The 21691-nt window shown below is 37.3% G+C and overlaps 1 protein-coding gene across 10 annotated transcripts in view; it reads right to left on the reverse strand.

Moving 5' to 3' along the window:
* Window positions 1-21691, reverse strand: part of LOC133530542 (filamin-A) — a 127363-nt gene that overhangs the window by 65143 nt on the left and 40529 nt on the right. For 4 of the 10 annotated variants that reach the window (XM_061868485.1, XM_061868484.1, XM_061868486.1 and 1 more), the window contains exons 2-3: window positions 9020-9132; window positions 8425-8475 (exon numbers count right to left, since the gene is read on the reverse strand). In XM_061868485.1, the coding sequence (XP_061724469.1) occupies window positions 8425-8428 (4 nt within the window). In that variant the 5' untranslated portion in view covers window positions 8429-8475; window positions 9020-9132. Of the gene's footprint in view, window positions 1-8424; window positions 8491-9019; window positions 9133-11358; window positions 11516-21691 lie in introns of those variants that run through there. The other 6 variants (XM_061868489.1, XM_061868488.1, XM_061868481.1 and 3 more) reach the window with 5 other exon arrangements.

A 21691-nucleotide genomic window follows, 5' to 3' on the forward strand; every position in this document is an offset into this window, starting at 1 on the left:
AAGCTACAACTTATATTTTTAACAATTCATAACTCCCGGGGGGAACAATATAGGCCTTTGTTCTTCAGTACACCTGCATGAAATAAGATCTTTTTCGAGCAAGTGTGATGAAAACGATATTTTAAAAAATACTACTGAAGTCAGTACTTAGCTGTGTTTTTATATAAAAAAAACCCTAATCTCATCATATTTTGTTTAATCATGTCATTCATGAAGACGCCTGACTTAACTCGTAACGTCATATTTTAAAGGTTACATTTGACAAGTCTGCGCGTCATCGTGGAGGACACGAACTATAATAAATAAAGTACACTGGGCGACCGAGCTTTGCTCGGTTATAACTATTTATTGTAATATGGTGGTGTATAGGTGATAATCTTAACTACATTTTTTTTACTAAATTAAACTTGTCTAAAACAATAAAAATTAAAATATATATATATAAACTTGAACATATAAAAAAAAACAAAAGTTAGTCACCGGGCGAGATTCGAACCCGTATCACACGTTTAGCAGTCCGCGTTTTAACCCGCTGGACCAGACGGACAGTGGCCGTCAACACGAAATTAGCGACCATATTCTGCGTCGAAAGAAAAACGCATGAAAACTCGAAAACACGCGTTTTCCCAAACATAAAAGTAATCTAGATAGATTGTATACCCCCAAAAACCCCCATATACTAAATTTCAGCGAAATCGTTAGAGCCGTTTCCGAGATCACAGAAATATATATATACAAGAATTGCTCGTTTAAAGGTATAAGATAAATAATAAATAAATATTATAGGGCATTATTACACAAATTGACTAAGTCCCACAGTAAGCTCAATAAGGCTTGTGTTGAGGGTACTTAGACAACGATATATATAATATATAAATATTTATAAATACTTAAATACATAGAAAACACCCATGACTCAGGAACAAATATCCATGCTCATCACACGAATAAATGCCCTTACCAGGATATGAACCCGGGACCATCAGCTTCGTAGGCAGGGTCACTACCCACTAGGCCAAACCGGTCGTCATCTATAGTGTAGAGCACTACAAATGCGAGCATAAAACAGATATAAAAGCGCAATGTTTATTCCATGCAACCAAGGAGTGAATCACAATATATTTTCACAAAGAAGTAAAATGAGTGGGTGGAGTTAAGATTGGACTGTCGCTAAAATGTTGTTTTCATCCGAATTTTTCTTCGATGATATGTTTACACAAATCGTCACTTCTCTGTGACCTTTCTCTTGATCTTTGTTGACCTATCCCACAGAAAAACAGTGTTGATGGTTACTGGAGGCCGGGATATATTAACGACCTGATGGTCGTATATGGGACTGATATTATACTTGAAGTTTACGATTCATTTCTATAAAAATTAAAAAAAAAAAAAGTTGAAAGTTGTTTTTAAAAAAAATATTTTTTGTTTTTCATTTCATTTCTATAATCTGGTTAACCACGAACGCTGTAAAAATTCGAGAAGTAATAAAAGCATTTGCATTAAACATGTCTCTACTCTCTACGAGTATGAGTACATGCACTGAAAGAAATGTTTGCATAACTGTAACAAAATTTTGGTTACTGTTTACACAAAAATTGGGACTTGCGAACTATGTGTTATATGTTACAAAACCGTGTTGGCTATCAGTGTTCAGGTATTTATTATACACTACAAAATAGTTTTGTAAATTTATGCAAAGTTTATTTTCTTATAACCGTAGTTTAGTTATTTAGTAAAGTTACAAAACCAGTTCGGCTATCTATTTTTTTCAGTGTGGTTAATTCTAACTTTGATAACTTTCGTAATATGAGTTGAATGCGTAGAGAACTGCTTAGCTATACTCTAAAATCACTATAAAACCCCCACCGCGTCTGTCTGTATCTGTGTATACGCGATAAACTCAAAACTACTAAACGGATTTTCATGTGGTTTTCACCAACATTGAGAACAGTCGAGTTCATAAAAATGTATACATATTATCTTCACCTTAATCCATTGCAATAAGGTGAAAAAATGTATACATATTTATGAACTCGACTGTAATGGGAACCGGCTCGGCGGGTTCTCTGTTCGTAGTCGCTTTCCTCTACAAAGAGAGAAAACGTTGGGATCGGCTACGAGTGTAGCGCTACGAAAACGTTGGTAGCGAATGTATAATGTGTAATAGTGTGATTCTTGAGGAAGGTTTAGGCTGGGTTTAGGTTTATAAAATATTACGCTTTCCTACCCATGCGAAGCCAGAGTGGATCGCTAGTAATATATACAAATAATAATTCAGCCTATATACGACCCACTGCTGGGCACAGGCCTCCTCATGCATGAGAGGGTTTTGGTCCTATAGTTCACAGGCTGGTGTAATGTAGGTTGGGGATTTCACATCCGCCGAGCCGGCATGGGCCGAGTGGATCTGACCTCCGACTTTCAATCTGGAGATCGTGGGTACTCCTGGCTCATAGGGTAAAGGCACCAGTAGTCAGCCTTATAACGCATTTTTAAAGTTTGTACTCTCGACGTTTCTACAGGATTAGTCGGATAAATAAACGCATGACATGGTTAGATCAAGTGTTTATTATAGTTTTGAAATAAAATATGTCAAAAAATAACAATCCTCTTTATAATATCTATAATTAAGATTAAACAAAAAATGTCACTTTTCTCCAGTAGTCAGCCTCTAAAATCCAGTAAGCAGCCTTTGTGTACCCAGTACTCAGCCTTTATAAACTATTAATAACAATGAAATAAAAAAACACTATTATATGTATTAAAGTTAACGATATTATAATATTTATCATTCCTAGGTAGGAAGCTAGAGTATAGGTAGGTCTAGGTACCTATACTCTTATAAGTACAATTCTTATGCCACGAAATTTGTAGGCCATAGGTGCTTAAAATTATTCTTGCAAACAAATAAACACTGTAAGTATTCATCTTCTTATTTTTTATTAATGAATCTGTACCCCTAGTGTAAATATTTTCGACAGCGAAACGTGACGTACCCGTTTGCGTTAAGTGTCATTTTGTATGAGATTTTTGACTTTCCAAAACGTCCCGCTTGGCGCGCTGTTCAAAAACCCATACAAAATGAGACTTAACGCAAACGCGTACGTCACGTTTCGCTATCGACTAAATTTACACTAGGGGTACTGTTTATTGAATATAATTCATTATTTTTAAAATCGATTTAAATGCTGGTGAAACCCGTGCAGGGATCCGTTAGATATTGGAATATTTCTCAACAAAAGTATGTATACACTTTTGAACCTTATTTAAATGAGTTAAAGTTCATAATATTTGGCAGCGACGTACCAAGGAAGATAATGGCTGAGTACTGGATCCGTGAAACCCAGTGGTCAGCCGCATTAAAACGTTATTTCAAATGCGGCTGACTACTGGGTTTTACTTTAAATTGACTGAGACATGCCTAACTAAATTTGAAAATGTAAATGTAACGGTCCTAACGGTCGCATTGGATCGAAAATAAAAAAAATAACTAATAACCCAAAAGTCAGCCGCGGGAGGCTGGGCACTGGATTTTTTGTAAAAAAGTGGTATCCAGTGGTCAACCTCCTCAATTTATAAGTTAAATATTGATATTTCTATTTAAATATAACGCAATTTAATAGATAAACTAACCAATAAACCCATCATTAACAAAAAACAGTAACTTTTTATATTAAAACATATTTTTTCTCACGCGTTAAAAGAACACCACGTGCAGTTAAAAATATGGCGGACATGACACTTTAGCTCTCGTCAACAAACATCACCTTTATGAACAAGTATATTTCCTCTCCCCGATACCTCACCGCACCTGCCGCGTTACGTATTAACGAATAAGGAATCGGAGCTCCTATTTGACTACACGCGATTTGTTTAATCGAATATACCAGATATTTATGACCAATAAACGACTTAAAAGGCTGACTACTGGTCCCTGGCTGGCCACTGGTGCTGTTACCCTACCAATGAGTTTTTCGGAACTACTGTATCAGTTGATATCTATCAGTAACTTTTTGGTGAAAGAGATCATCTGCTCACATCCAAACCTGCTTATGTAAGTACATTCAAAAGTGGATGCGAAATCTAAAATAAATCTCACAAAAATCTAGACATCACCACAATCCAACGGAAATGACAGATGAGTGTGTCCGAGTATTACATAAACTATATTTTTTACATTCGTAATGAGAAAAGGAAGTTGCCAGCAAATGGTGCATGCCGCTGTTGGCTTACACTCAATGGTATCTCGGTTTTTTGGGTAATAAAATGGCTAAAAAGTGGATATTATTGCGACAAAAGACGTGTGAGATTAATTCATGAAGGTTAGATTTGTTTTATCCAATCGACGGCGCCGAGTTCGCTAAGGTCTTTTTGCTCTTTGTCACTCCAGCGGAACCTAGGATGTCCAAACGGTCTTCGGTCATTTGGTGTCGGAGGTCAAGATCCAATTCGGCGTCGCGCCACAGCAGTACGTAAGTAAAATTCCTCGGTAGAGAGTACCATTTTGTACCATACTCTAGATCCATGGGGTCCCCGCGCACGACTTTTTTGCAGAAATCGCGATGCGTCTGGTTGACGTAACTGATGACCGAAGAGCTGGCGGCTTCCTCGCACAACATAATCAGTATTGCGATACAACGAGAAAATGCCGCCAGCATCCTTGGTTACAATGCCTCAAGGGCCTTTTTTAGATTTAAGCTAGTTATAGTAATCCTCTGTATATATCCATTATGTATATTATTATTGTAAATAACATATTGATTGGGTAATTATTTCTAATTTCTCCGATTCTTTTATTAATACATTTTATTCTGATATAACTTCAATTGATGCGGTGGTGGCCGAGTGGATATGACGTCCGACTTTCAATCCGGAGGTCGCGGGTTCAAATCCTGGCTCGTACCAATGAGTTTTTCGGAACTTATGTACGAAATATCATTTGATATTTACCACTAGCTTTTCGGTGAAGGAAAACATCGTGAGGAAACCTGCATACATCTGCGAAGAAATTCAAAGGTGTATGTGAAGTCCCCAATCCGCATTGGGCTAGCGTGGGGACTATAGCCCGAGCCCTCTCGCACATGAGAGGAGGCCTGTGCCCAGCAGTGGGACGTATATAGGCTGAATTATTATATAATTATTATAACTTCAATATGATATCTGATGAGAGAAAAATCAGCCAAGAGCATGTCGGGCCATGCCCAGTGTAGGGTTCCGTAGTTATCATTCTATCAGAATATGCAAAACGGAGACTACCATGTACATTACAAGCATAAGTGGAACATGGCGAGAACCTTTGCACGTATTTTTACTAAGAAGAGAAGACTTTTTGCAATAACCCTAAAACGGCTGGACCAATCATGTTGACTATAGTTTTCATTGAAAGTATTTACTAAGCTTTTATTTTACGAATAATTTTTCCTATTTTTTGGACCCATGGTTCCCCCAAACATATTTTTTTCTTTCGGAGCGATTATTTCAAAAAATGGTTGTTGAAACCCGTATTCGTTTTGAAACACCTATCCAATAATACCCATTGAGTTAAAGCGAAATAAAATTAAAATAAAAAACCGTTTTTAGTTTACCGTCCATGCATGATTTATGTATCCATGCCAAATTTCAGCTTTCTAGCACTAACGACCACGGAGCAAAGCCGCGGACGAGACGAGTTGACTACGGAACCCTAAAAACGCTGCCTTAGATTGATCATTTTCAAAATTATAAGTATAGTTTCGACTCTTCATTTCCTATGAAAGGTGATCGGTGATCACATGATGCGTTAGATAACTGTACAGAAAACTAACGTGTCGGATGTCTCAGCCCGTACCCGGACCGTTATAGCGTGATTCATCCTAGCTCGACTATCATAGGCTTGCTCATTCTCTCTCATTTTTTATGGGATTTTGAGTTTCCAATACGTCCCGCTTGGCGCGCAGTTTCTAAATCCCGTCACGCTATCGAATAAATTTACACTAGGGGTTCACAACACATCTTAATACCCGTAACATCTCCAACGATCCTCAAATTAGGCGACACCAGCCAAATAGCCAGATCTATCAAGTTCGCGACCAACGTTTATATTTAAGAGCAAGCACCTGCTGGCATAGATTATATGCGTCATACTCCAGCAAACAAACTTAGAATTGAAACGACAAAACCGCCTTCAAATTTCATAAAATATCAGCCTTTTAGCGATATAAAGATTATGTACCTATACATATGTATATATTATGATGAGGAAAGCTCAGAGCAATAATGACTTGAATTTTTAAATATTATAGGTCGTTATGACGTTTTTGTTTGACTATATTTAAGAAATGTGGTTATTTATTGGACACTGCCCTTGATTTGTATGATTTTAGGGCGAAATTTATGGGAGATTTATTTTGTGATTTTATCTTACAGGTCTTTGATATATTTTTAAGTCAGATCTTTGGATACGGAAGATGGACATATAATATGTCACATATTTGGTAACAGATATTATGTTGCAGCTACCTACATGAGTAGCTAATCCGAAACTAGTGTTGGTAGGAACTCGAGTCTATTGAGTCAGAATTTGAAGAACTCGACTCGTTTTTACGAAACTCGGCGCTTAAAAAACTTCCGAGTCTTTTAAGTCCCGAGGCGAGTCAATTATTGAGTCTTTTATAAAAGAGCTCAAAAGGACTCGAGCCTCCGAATAAAGACTCCGACAACAATTTCATAGGTTTAACTTAAATAAAAGTAAAGAAATTTTGCGTTATTATATTATTTGTGTGCTATAACTAACTTATTACTTAAAGACAAAGCATTTCGAAATTTTGCAAACAAAAAATTTAGAGTTCTCTGAAAAGGACTCAAGTCCCTACAAAAGACTTGAGTCTTTAACGAGTTGAAAAGAACTCGTGTTTATACTTAATATGTGAGTCTGAAAAACTGAGTTGAGTTTCGAGACTCGAAGGACTCGAGTCTTAATACCAACACTATCCGAAACTCCCTCACTTTAATAAACCAAGTGTAATTAACTAGTGGCTCTGTGAGCTGTAGACCTCGCGATAATATTGATAAGCTTAAAAAATTTAAAAACCAAAAACACTTCATTGAGTCATTATCACAGCGTACTCACAATGCTCTTAAGTGTCATTACCCTAATGGCACTTAAGTCCTGTATGCCAATTTCCACCATTGCGAATATTTTTCGAAAAACCAAACACCAAAACCTGCGACCTGTAGAGGAGAACATCCGGACATACGAAAGCAAAATGCCCGAGTTAAAACGGATACTTTCGTTAACGCTTCGGTCAATTACGTTAGGCTTCTAAAATTATTTCCAACTTCAAGTCCCTACCTAGCATAAGGTACGTACACACCATGCAGTGCGTTGCACTGTTGCTCCACAAAAGTTAACCGCGGTATGGATGCACCTTTAGTAAGGAGACCTTCTTTATCGTACTAATATGAAATAATAGTAAAACAAACATATTGAATACTAGATAAGTAACATCACGTAAAGAATGCCGTTCGGTTGTTTTTTTTTATGAATGTTATGCTGTGAATATTTAATTTTAAGATAATATTATTTGCTCGTCAATTTAATTACTAACAAATTTCAATCATTCATCAACGCGCATGTAAGGTGATGAATTAAAGGAGCATTGCTCTATTCTTAAATACCTTTTTTATCAAATGTTAAATTGGAGTCCAATTAAAGCATAATTGCTTAATTAATATTACTGTCCCATCATAGTTTAAAAATAAATATTGTAATAATTTTCATTACCCATACATCTTTCAACATATTTTCGTCTTAGTATCCATTTCGTAAGTCACAACTCCATCTAGCGGCGTGTAGCTAAAGCTTTAGCAAGGTAGCCGCAACTCAAACCGAGAGGTATCTAACGTGTGCGATAGTGCGTGCTAGTTCGGGCGCTGGCTGACAGATGGCGCTATTTCGAAAACGTAAAAAAAGATCACACCCACAAATGTAATTAAAATCAAAAAATTGTAGCCTTTGGAAATATTGTTTGTGACTTCATAATTAACTCAATTTAGATGTTTAAATAGTTTAAAGAAGAACTAGGCCGAATTGTTTGTTTTTTGTTTTTTCTAAAAGCTACTTATAACAAAACAAGACAAATTTATGTGATGTGCGTACAAACTGACGAGCACAATAAAATCAGACATTTGACAGGGTAAAACAGACCACAATAAATAAGTGTCAAGAAAAGTCTTCTTATCTTGATTACGAGTAACGGGTATTATAATCAACTCAAAAATACAATTTATTAATGAAATAAGTAACTTATCATAGTTCCACCATAACTGGGTCACACAATACACGAAAAATGGACAAAATATAGACATTCAGGTACAAACTTTGTGTTTCACGGGGTACGTGGACAAATGTACAAGACACGGACATATTGGGTCACACAGACATACCCATTATGAACCTCCTGAGGTCTGGCCGGCGAAAACTTGGTTGAAAAAAGTCTGTAACATGTGTATCTAGTGAAAAGAATAGATATTCAGTCCATGATGGTAGGTTTTCGGTGATTATCTGCGAGTAGTAGGTAAGTAATGACCGGTCTGACATGAGCTTGGAACTTTTTTACAAATTATTTCCATTAAAATACGGTCGTATTGATAATGGTGGCTGACTACATATAATAAAATTCCGAATAAGTTCCTAGTTCAACCACTTAATAAGTACACCGATGGAATTTGAATTCTATTGCGTTGCATCCTTATCATGCGTTGCAGTTACTTTGATATGTATGCCTACTTTCAAAATGTGATTTGGCTTGATCTGGCAGGCGCCCTTTGCCCCTAATTTGTAACAATTTTCTGATCAGACACTATTTACAAAGAGTCCTAGAGAAACTACAGCCAAAATAATAGTAGGCATAAAGTAAGTGTTTCACAGATTAATTATAACGATTAATAATTGTTACCATCCTGGCTGTTCTATTAGGAATTAAGATTGCAGATGGCTTTAGAAACAATGTTTGTTACTATTACATTTATGTTACCATACCTTCAAGAAGCTGGCTGGTGGGCAGTCGGAGGGAGACCTTCAGAGAGGAGGCGTAGGCGGAGTCGATGTACCAACGCGGGTCGCGCTGCTCACCCAGCCTACCGTCGCTGCCTCTGTAATGGAAAAATAACACATTTAATACAATACATATATACAACGGACTGCGAACCTAATGAAAATCTTCAAAATAAAGAACACAAAGGTTGGCTAAACTAGCCACGCAACGTAAACGCCGGAGTGGTTGGCCTAGGAAGAGATGGCGGGACGACCTTTCACAGCAACTGAACGGATACTGCATTTAATCGGGAATATCAAAGGTTTAGGGGGACGGAAGGTATTTGCCTTGTAGCTTTATTTGGCGTTCATAAGCGCATTGTAATATGCCTACTACCTTTAACAGTGGGACACTTTATAATTGAACGTCTAGCGACCTTCACAAAAGAGGAGTTCTTGCCGAAGAGTGTCAAGTTCCAGCGGTTCCGCGACCGGCTTCCTAACACAGCGGGGTTGCGAAATGCATAGCAGTGTGTGCTTTAATTTTATGATAGTCGTATATTTTATAATATATGTATGGTAGTTTTAAGGTATTTATCTATGGGCCCATAAAGATTTTTCTGAAAATAAAGATTTTTCAATTTCATAGGCTTAAAAAAATACTGCCTTATATAGGTAAGCCTCAGAGAAGTAGGTGGAGTACGTCTAAGCTAACTTTGCACAGACTTGAATAGAACATTGAGGGAGTATCATTATAAACAGATTTTCATAGAAATTGGACATTAATGATGACTACCAAACTTTATAATTCTAAATGCCAAGCAAACTTAACTTGGTCTGACTTTATTTAGTGTATCGTAAAACTTTTTTGGTTTACTTCACATTTGACATTGGACAATTCATAACGTAATTATTCAACATCCATAATAGCTTTAATCCTAAATGGCTTCATAATTATACGAGTCTCTCTGGGGGTGGCGATCTTTACATTTTTTAATAGTGATTAAAAACTATGAGTACTTGGAAATGTTGAAAAACGAGTATGCTATCAGGTGTTTTTTTCACTTAAAGATTCGCTATAACATAACAAACTATTAATATGTCTGTCTAAAGAATCTAAAGAATGAAGGAAATGTTACACAAAGTTTAGAAAGTTCATAAAAACGTTGGTTACGGTAAACCTTGGGAAGGTGTTGATTGCCGACTAGCACGATAATAATAACATAAAAATGCGCGCGTCTGGGAATCGAACCTTGACCTTGTCTAACATGCCAAGCACGCGTGTTTAACATACACGTTTTTAGGGTTTTATACCTGAAGGATCCCATCCTATTATATAAGTAACATAAGCCTTCATCGTCCGTCCGTCCATTGGTCCGTCCGACTTTTCAAAGCTTGTATGTTAATAACGGTCATAGATGAGCAGTAAAAAAAAAACAACGGGTTGCACTCCGGGAGTACCGGCAGAAGTGAAAACTTGAATATTAACGTTGTGCATTTTTGATATTTTGGAATGGTTAGGGAATAATTTTGCACGAATTGCTTTAATTATCAGTATAAAAGTACTATCATTTATGCATACATTTTATACGCGGTAGAAAAAGAGGAGGATACTTCCTCTCCTACGCTGCGCTGGCGGTCTACTAGCTTCAATGACATTGTAACAGTTTTTCGATCAGGTCACGTGTCCGTCTTACGAATTTTTAATCTGACAAATCTGTCGGTCACGTGACCTGTCGCGAGTTTAACATTATTTCCCCATCACAAAGTGCACAGCGCCGCTAAAGAAGTTCTCACTTCAAAAATTGGCAGATTTTTTAAATCCTTATGATTAAATGTAGGTAAGGATTTTTATATAAATGATAACAAGGGCAATGTTATACTAATTATATTATTATTATTTTTTTTGTTCTTTATGTACTTACTTATATAATTTACTTAGTCATTTGGATCACTCAAAGTAGGTATGTATAAAGTAGAATAGAAAGATTTGCCACAAATATGAGTAAATAAGTAAATATACTTTGCACGACAGAATAAAACAAATTCAAGAACAGTTAAAAACAAATATGAATGAGAATTTGCTCAGAAATTAAACATAAATACACATTTGTCGCTGAAAAATAAAACGAAAATAGTTTATATTGTCAAAACAATATGTTAAATATTGTTTATAGTGAGCAAGCATGCCAACTGAACTGCAAATCATTAACAAAACATGGCAAAAACAATGAAATCTCCCGCAGAAACGTCGCAAAAGAGGTTATGATAAACCAAAACAATAGCTTAAAAGTATGCATTTGCAACACTCAAACTGAAACACAAACGAACAAGGCAATATTTACCGTGGATCCATATCGATCGTCGATTTATCGATCATGAAATAATTCGCGAACGATATTCAAAATAAAAACTACATGTTTCGACCGTACATATGTCAAACTAGACTATTTTGGGATAGCCAAGTTCACGTTGCTTCGGCGGGAACATAAATATAATCTAAAGTTCTAAACACAGCGGATATTATGTCTGAAGAGATTTTTCAGCCGAAGTCTGTACGAACCCTTTCGAAATGTAAAAGCTTTCCACTCTCTTACAAAGATGGCGCTTGTATGCTATCGATCTTAATCTAGTAGTTTGACTATTCGACAACAGATGGCGCGACGTTGTAGAAAGCTCCGTAGATAAAGCTCTTAAGATTAAATTTGTTGTTGCTATTCGCCGCTAGATGTCGTTCAAAAGTGTAATTCATTTAGAGGTTGACTTTTCCGGTAACAGGACCAACACGATATCAGTATCAGTAAGTTCATTTATTTTCACAAATCCATTTATAAGAGTAATATGAGAAAAAGTACACATATGGTAGCCACGAGCGAGTGAGCTGACGCTTATCGAATAAATATCCATATATCCTAGGTATTTAAAATAACACTGTCTGGGGTCTCTGGGCTGTCAAAACAGCTGCCAACGTATCTTGGTCTGACTCTATACTTATACTCAAACACACCAACTTCGTCAATAGAAAAAGGCGCGAAATTCTATTTTTTTATTGGAAGTCAACTCTTCGCGCCTACATTTATTAAATTTGCCGCCTTTCACTACTGACAAAATGGGTGTGCCAGAGTATATTTATAAATCTAGCTGGTTACAAAACAAACAAATTAACGCCGCGAACATTTACAACCACAATATGTCACCTCATACTCATACACGGCGTACAGAATAATGGCTGACTAATTCTCTACAACGAGAATTGACAATGCTAATATATATTCTAAGTAACGTGTGGACAGCGTGTAATTACTAATTATTCAGACGGAGACATAGATTAATTAATATTCTACCTGTTACAGTATTGTCATTAGGATGTGTGAAGTTTTGTGCCTATAAGCATCTTAAAATGAATCTTTATTTTCAAGCACCTATTTTCCCATACATACATAAATCCCTTAAAACTACCATACATATTATAATAAAATATATCTTTAAATAAAGTAAAATATTTATTGACAATAACAATATACATACTGGATATATACAGATGATTACTATAACTAGCTTATATCAATACTGATACGTTGTGCGAGGAAGCCGCCAGCTCTTCGGTCACCAGTTACGTCAACCAGACGTTTCGCGATTTCTCCAAAAAACTTGTGCGCGCTGGGACCCCATGGACCGAGAGTTTCAAATAAATTTCTTTAAATTAAACTGAAAACATACAATGATGGCTGCGATGAAGGTCCCAACCCCGCAGAAGGTGGATAAGGAAAGAAATCTCCATGTACCAAAAAGTGTCATCAAAAAACTTGAAATAGGTGGCGCTACAATACCTAGAGTACTTGAACAAAAAAATCAAATCATAGGCAGCGCAATTCACTCCGCCAATAACGCCTAGGTTCTTAGCTACTCTAGGCTAGAGTCTCTTGCACGCGACATGTGTCGGCCAGGCCGAGTTGCTGCAGAGCCGCGATGCTGCGACCTAATTGTCAAAGTGTTATAAAGGGCCCCGCGAAGGCCGAAAACCAAAAGCATCTTATCAAGTTGCGCTTTCGAGTTAAGCCAAAGGCCGAGCAGTAGGAGAACGGAGAACTGTGATTACATTAGGTTCGATTTCAAGCCACTCTTTTGCAGTTCGGCGTTAGGTCTTATGCGATGCTAGGCCTTCTACTTTATGCAAACTGCCTCACTTTCACTTGGCCATGGATCCAAATCCAAGCTGTCCTCTCTCGCAGCTGGGTCTCCTGCCTTGCTCACACCTCGCCATTGGTTGTATTGTATAATAACGCGCCGAGATCGGACGCTCCGGACGCCCAGCCATTAAATTCATACCTCGCCATTGGTCAAATTCAAGCCTTGCTTTCTTCCAGCTCGACCTTTGGCCTCATCCGTAAGCGCCGATCGAACGCTCCGCGCGTTCAGCCTTATGAAAAGCTCAGCCTTAGACTTTGCCTTTAAAAACACTAATTTAAACTTTCACGATTTAGGCCAATCAAATTAGATCCAAAAATAGCGTTTTGAGGAATTAATTCCCAGCAAGCTGGAAATTGTTTTAATACTTTCATTTGGTCCTAAATGCGTGTAATCCGAGTTTGCTCCATCCCAGGAGGTGTGTATACATTTTGGGATCCTCAGGAGATATTGTTTCCTTTGGATTGCCAAACCACTCGATATATAAAGAATCCACTATCAAATAGCACTTGGTGGATCAGACACTGGTAAGAAGGCGTTTTCGGATTATTAACATGATTTTAGCAAAAATAAAAAATGTAGACCTTTTTTTTTACAATTTACTACGAATACATATTATATATTATTACCTTCAATCAATATATTTTATTGCAAGAACACAGTTAAATTACATTTCGGATCCTCAGATAACAATTAGAACAAACTGTCCGTCGGCCGTACCGTTTTCGATTTACAAGCAAAAAAACTGAAAAAGAGGAAACATTTATGCACACCTCCTGGAATGGAGCAAACTCGGATTACACGCATTTATTAGGAACAAATTCGAAAAAATCTAATTTTATTGGATTAATTGTGACACATGATTATTTAAGAAAACGTTCTAAAATTCCTACAACCTCAAGATGTCGACTTTACCCAGTCCTCTTTGAGACCATGGGTACAACGCCGTCCTTGAAACGTCGGGTCAGAGGTAATTTTAAATCTTACCCTATTAAGTTCCGTTGTCGTAAACAATAATTTGCTATTTAAGACACTTGTGGCCTTGTTTTGACAAGAACCAATGGCCAATGGCTAAGCCCCTACTGAAGCTCGGCATTTGCCCTCACATCAATGAGTTTCGGAAGAAAGCTCTAGGTAAAGGTCGTAAAACCCTGTGCGGAGTACGGCCTATGTCTTGCGTCTTCGCTTACACTAGGACATTGGTTGGTTCGGCCTCCGGCCTTATGCGAAGCACGGTCTTCGAATTTGCTTACACTTGACCTTACCTACTGTGGGAACATTACTGCTGCAGTACTGTCAATTTCCGTGATAAAATGATGTGATGGATTGAAAATTATATTCTCAGCAGTAATGCAGCAATAAACGTCACTCAATTTACCAAGAAAATTCAATGTAATCTTGATGAGGGGGCACCATGGTCTAGAAATGCTTAGGGCATCAAAATATCTTAATCCGGCACTGACTCTAGCGCTACTCTGGAGAGATTTGGAACTAATATTTATAGTTGACAGCTGGACACTTTTGCAACAGTTCTACCATAAGAGATGCCACTCCTCTTAATTCCACACTCCATACCCGCAGTGTCAGAAAGCCAGCAGCGGAACCGCCGGAACTTGACACTCTTCGGCGAAAGAGTCCGTGTGTCAATCAATCAATCAAGCATGCTATACCGACGTACAATCAGCGAATTTGGTCTGGTAGTTCCTTAAGCGTAAAAATATTCGCTTGCTTCTTGGATGATCCCACCTTTTGGAGATATAATGTAATAAAAATCACGGTTATTATGTCCAATGTCCAAGTATAGTATTGGATAGCTAATTAACAAATAACTGCCAGATAAAATTTCCTGCAAAACGTAGCACTTTATCTACCAGTTAGCTTATTTAGTCATCAGATAGGTGGCAAGTAGCTTCTTCAGGACTTTACTTGGACATTCTGAAACAGGCCCTAAAATAGTGATACTTAACCAATGCTAGTGGTATCTGGAAGCACCTGAACTGATCCGCCAATTCAAGAAACAGTAGTCGACCTAGTACTATTAGCTTGAAGACCTAGTGTCTGAGCCGAGCATTATTTGAGAAATCAAGTCAGCAGGACTTGGTTTACTTGAAAAAATGCCAGCAGATAGGGCGGAAAAAAGGGGCTACGTGGTACGCCCTATAGGTCATAGATGCGGTCGACACAAGTACCGCTGGAGGGACCAGGTTGACAGCAGCAACGCAGATAACTGGGAGGAAGTCGCACAAGAGAGGACATGCTGCCGCTAACTCGTATCGAAAGCCAAAACACACTTTGTATTGTTAATAAGCCAACGGAGTAGAAGAGTAGGTAGTATTCGACTTAGGTATTAGGCAGATATTTCAAATAAAATTGTGGAACTTCATAAAATACTTCAGATGAAACATGAAGAAGAAGAACAATAGGTAACATAAAGTCTGTTATCTTAATTTATTTATTGTAGTACTTGTACTTGTAGTAGGTAATTCATTTGTAACTTATTTGTTGCCTAGGTACGCAATAAAATTGCTTCTGTACCCAGTCTACTCTTGTAGATTTATCTTTGTGTGGTCGCCGCTGAAGCGATAAATTGGATCAAGTATCAGGACACATAGAGCTTAGCGAACGATTTGTCATGTGTGGACCAGTTTATATTTAATTCAATGCATTTATTTAGTTGAAGTAATGTTCGCGTCCCTACTTCTGTAGTCATATAAAATTTGTTTACCAAATATCACGCGAGATGGCGGTGTACCAGGAGCGGCGATTTCTACATCGCGCTATTGAAATGTTTATAGGGATTGTATACATTTATTTTCATAGTCTATACTCCTAAATTAAAGAGCGCCGAGCGCCCTTTTAGAACGAGTTAAGAGTACAAACGAGTGAAACGAGTAACATGACTCATAGTAGTATAGAAGTAACTTGTTAACTGCGTTGAATTTTTCATTGAGCGTGCTTTAGTCGCCGCCGGTACACGAAGTTTTCTCTTACTTATCAGACAACGGCGAAAAGGTTAATTCTTATCTTTAATGTAACTATGTATTAGGTAATGACTAGTAGATTACACATAATATGATATGATTAAAATTTACGTAAAACCGTAGTTTTTAAAAAACGATCAACTAATTGCCAATGTAACGAATATATGTAAGCAATTATGTACAAAATGGACACTGAGAGGGCGTGTTAGTTTACGCTCATGTGACAATAGATCAAAGTAGAAGTTTCTTCACAAAACCACTTATCTCTTTTTGCTGATTATTTAAACATAAACTTTATCCTCTAAAGGTTAAGGTCGAGATTACAAGAAGAGTTTTTAAATAACAACTAGTGCGGCGCCCGCGTCTCTCTTAACCATCATTTCATCGTTTTAGCAAAACAAGCTTTTAGGGAAACCAGTGTAAGGTATGCATACGAACTCCGTATATTTTTTGAGCTGAGAAAGGTACCGCAAAATGGGGTGAGTAGGGTCAAAACTGACATTCAAACATCGATAACATTTTATATGTACACATGCAAACTGACTGGAGTATATAATAAGTGTTCCGTACGTTTGTATTTTACTTTTTATTTTATTTTCGGTTTTTCCATTTCATAACATTGACGATAAACAGGAAAACCCACCTCATCCCGTAGTCCCTCGCAATTGGGGTGACATGGGATTTCATACAAAAGTGATTTGGAAGATCGATTTTTTTTTATTATGAGTATTACTTTAGCTCCATTATAAATTGGAATACATTATTTTTGTAGTGGTAGCCTAAAAATCCCTTCCCACCCTCTTTCATCACTTCACTCACTCATAACCCAGCTCTCCCCGCAAAACCTACTCACCCCATTTTTTAGCAAGCTGTAGTGCCCAAGTGAAGCTGACTTTATTCAAAGCTTACGGTCAAAGTTTTACACGTGTGGCCTGTGGGCCAGTTTCAGGCTGAAGACTTATAATACCCTGCGTATCCATTATAATAACATTTTCAGAATGCAGTTTGGGCTTCCTCGATTCTGCAGTGCCTCTGGGATGTTTGCCGATGCCGGTGTAGAGGACTTTTATGCTATAGTGAGGAAGAAGACGGCATCTGTGGTGAGGCGGATGAGGGGGAGCGCAAACAGCATCCTGAGAATGATAGCAGAGAGGTGGGATTCCGATATTCTCCGCCGATATACCGACCTTCATATCATACGACCTAAGAAATAAGTATTTTTATGACTTCACTCCAGACAAGCTTTCGTCATAATGATGATTTCCTTTCTTTCCTTTTTCTTAATTTCCTTTCATTCATGAATGTAAATAAATGTGGTTAACTTTACTTGATGTTGAATTTTTTAACCTTTAATATATTGTCACTACTGAAGTGAAAAGTTGTATGTGTCACACGAGAGCAAAGTTATTTTACATCTCGTGTTTTTGAGTCCCTCGCTACGCTCAAGATTCTAACCTAGAATCACTCGCTTCGCTCGTGATCCAATTATAGAATATTTCGCTTACTCGGGACTCAAAATCAACACTCGCAATCGCAACTATCACAAAATTTGATATATTAAAATTTTCATCGCTACGCCGAACGTTTCAATTTTTTTTATGTTTTTCATTATTATAAGAGTTACTCCTCTCCTCCTCCTCCTCTGGAGTTGCAGGCGTACACAGGCTACGGAGACTGCTTACCATCAGGCGGGCCATATGCTTGTTTGCCACCGACGTAGTATAAAAAAGGTCAAATTTTTAAAAATGTATGAAATCTGTTTTTGGCTCATAACTTTTATAATAATTAAAAAAATTAAAACTAAATTACAAACATTTCTATTAAAATATTTTCCATAATGTCAATATCCAGGAAGGAAAATGAGGACAACGTTTGTATGGAGAATCAATCGTCACCTTTCCTCTTAAGGCACATATAGATCGTGTCGTTCACGAAGACGCGTGCCTTGACCCTTGACTACTATTGTCATGTTATTAGAGGTTAGATTCGACAAATCTGAACGCTGCTGGCCTAGCGGTAAGAGCGTGCGACTTTCAATCCGGAGGTCGCGGGTTCAAACCCCGGCTCGTACCAATGAGTTTTTAGAAACTAATGTACGAAATATCATTTGATATTTACCAGTCGCTTTTCGTTGAAGGAAAACATCGCGAGGAAACCGGATTAATCCCAATAAGGCCTAGTTTACCCTCTGGGTTGGAAGGTCAGATGGCAGTCGCTTTCGTAAAAAGTGCCTACGCCAATTCTGAGGATTAGTTGTCAAGCGGACCCCAGAATCCCATGAGCCGTGGCAAAAATGCTGGGACAACGCGAGGAAGAAGGATGAAGGTTTAAAAGCGGAGTTTTGCTTTCCTTCTTTACTTCTCTCTTCTACTCTAGTATTATTTGGCGCGCCCGTTTGCTCTATGGCGCCACCTATTTAACGCGTTCTCACAGAGACTTTTTCATACACACAATTCCCTATCTCTAGCCTCCACACCTCGGTGAGCGATCGGAATAGCATGGGAACAGCTGTCGGCGCGCGCGCACACATTGTATCACATTGATTCACGAATCAGAATGTTTTCTTAGAATATTTTTATGGCAAGCGGGAAATACAACAATATCCAAAAATACAATGTATTTCTTGTTTCAGGCGTAATATGATTGCGCAGGTAGTTGGGAAGGGGCTCTCAATTTTATGATTTATAAGTAAATAAATAAACATTATAGGACATTATTACACAAATTGACTAAGTCCCACAGTAAGCTCAATAAGGCTTGTGTTGTGGGTACTTAGACAACGATATATATAAATACTTAAATACATAGAAAACACCCATGACTCAGGAACAAATATACGTGCTCATCACACAAATATATGCCCTTACCAGGATTTGAACCCGGGACTATCGGCTGGTCACCAGGTCGGCCGGTTTATAATTATTAATAACGCATAAATATGTAGGTTTCGATTACCCCAAACACTCTGAAGAGAAATTTAAGCCATACTTATAACCAGAGCTGCAGCAACCTGTGCTGACTTTTATGCGATTCTCCCATACAATGTAAGCAAACTGCTGTAAGTATATAAACATTATTTGACAAAAAATCTCGTTACGAGCACATAACCAATAAAAAATTATCAACTTAGGTACTGTATGACCAAGTTTCTTCATAGGTGAATTTGTATGGGAATTTCAGAAGCAGGTCGGTGCGGGTTCCTGTTACAGGACAGGAGTGATCATATTTTTAGGGTGTTTTGAAGTCTTTTAATTTTAAAAATCGTAAAATCAGGGACACACTCGTACATACCATCTATTTTGAGTAAGTTATAAAAATAATATTAGAAATACATATATACGATACCGTGAATACGTACTATATAAGGAATCCCGCTCTCGCAACTTTCAGTGACCTCTTTTTTATTTTTTTATTTAACACAATCACTGCCAGCAACCCGCTAGGCGGGTCCTATATTTGGAGTCGTTTTTCGCTACAAAGTGGAAAAAGCATGACATCAGCTACACGCGTAGCGCCTAGCTCGCGCTGGCAGTAAATGCGTTAATTCTGAAAACGGATATAGTTATATCCGTTGTAGGTAGTTACCTACCTGTACTATGCTGTAAATGTAAATTAATTTTGCTACAACCTTTTTTTTTCAAAAGAACAGTATGAGAAACTGCAAAAATGAACTTACAGCTTACAGAAGGATTGGCAGCGCTCATGTTGAACCTTTGATCGCGTCTGTTATCTACGGTAACCGCTTAGTATCAAGCATACATAGCGAATGAGAGACATTGTAGTCATACTGACCCGTCTCATTTGGATAATCATCTTGTGTTGCGTATGCGCACATGATAGCAATAAAATGAAATGACACTACATTACAGAGTGGATGACATTTCAGCAAGTTCAACGAACTTTAATAGCTTGCAATTGGTAGAGTCGGCAACAGTATTAGATATTTGATCCGTTTTAAGAGATAATTGAGAACAATTATGGGAGTGCACAAAACAATCGTTCACTCTAAACGCTTAAGATGCTGTGTCCGTTCCATCTGAAGTTAAAAACGGGTATGATGTATCATGCTTGGTATTTTTAATCCTTAGCATTTCCGATCTTTTGAATTAGAATTCCACCCCTTGGCGTGGGACCAAAAGTATGATATAAAAAATATATAAGTATGTATTTATTTATTTCAAGTCTTACAGTCAGCATCAAAAGTAGCGGATGAAACAACGCGCCAAAAGTATCTGATATTCGGGATAACTTTTCCAAATATAGATAAATTTCTAGGATTCGCGTTCCAAAGTATATCTTTTACAGTCTTTGTTGTTCTATATTTAAGACATCACTTTTTGTTAAGCTGTTACAGAATGGTAGATACTTATGAAGCGTTATTTGATCATATAGAAAATGAAATGAAAAATATAAAAATAAAATTAAATACATTAAAGGGGAAACACAATTACTACGCTACACACCTAATTCTTATATACATTAATAATTATTCACCTCGCGAATATATGGGTAAGTTTTAAAAAATACCCTATGGATGACTCACGCTAGAACAGTCCCTTCTATTTCTATTCCTTCTGATTTCTATATTTTATTGCATATAAATTGTTAACTATCATTATTCATTTGTATCAATAATATCATCTCTTAGTTGTGAATGAATTTATTGACATAAAATTTAAAATTGGAATTAGTATGGAATAGTATAGTATAAAATCAACTAAGTACTTAACCATTGTTATATAACCTCGTTTACATAACTTAGAAAAAATAAAAAATAAAAAATCTCAAATTTGTGTACGGCCGCAGGGGCGGATTAAGAAGGCGCGGGGCCCTTAGCACAATAGCTCGCGGGGCCCCCTGGTTTGAAAAAAAAAATGATTAAGTGCGAGTCGGACTCGCACCCCGAGGATTCAGTGCAATCACAACATTTTTACGATGTCTTAATTTTTTTCCACTCGTTCTCGATTAGTTTTTAACATGTTATGCAGTGTATTTTTTAGGGTTTCGTAGTCACCTAGAAACACTTTTATAAGTAGTTTCGCCATGTCCGTCTGTCCGAGGGTTTGCACCGTGATCTTTAGTGCTAGATAGCTGTAATTTGGCATGGATACATAAATCATGCATTGCGACAGAACGGGTACAATAAACACTATTAAAAAAATTGGATACCTCTCATACAAAACGTTTTTTCTTTGATTTTTTTTGCTTTGACCCTGTAGTGTGGCGTATGGTTGGATCAGGTCTTTCAAAACGAATAACGGTCTCCAAAAACCTTTTTTTAATAAAGTTATTATTTTCGAATATAATCGCTCCGAAAGAAAAAAAAGTGTCCTCCCTCCCTCTAACTTTTGAACCATGGGCCGAAAAAATTGTGAAACAAAAGCTTAATAAATATTTTCAATGAAAACTATAGCGAAAATGATCGGTTTAGTCGCTTGTGGGTTATTGTAAAAAATCTTCTCTTCTTACTAAAAAGACGTGCAAAGCGTACCTTATGCTGCGTAATGTA

The sequence above is a fragment of the Cydia pomonella genome, chromosome 23, assembly GCF_033807575.1.
Source record: "Cydia pomonella isolate Wapato2018A chromosome 23, ilCydPomo1, whole genome shotgun sequence".
Taxonomy (NCBI): Eukaryota; Metazoa; Arthropoda; class Insecta; order Lepidoptera; family Tortricidae; genus Cydia; species Cydia pomonella.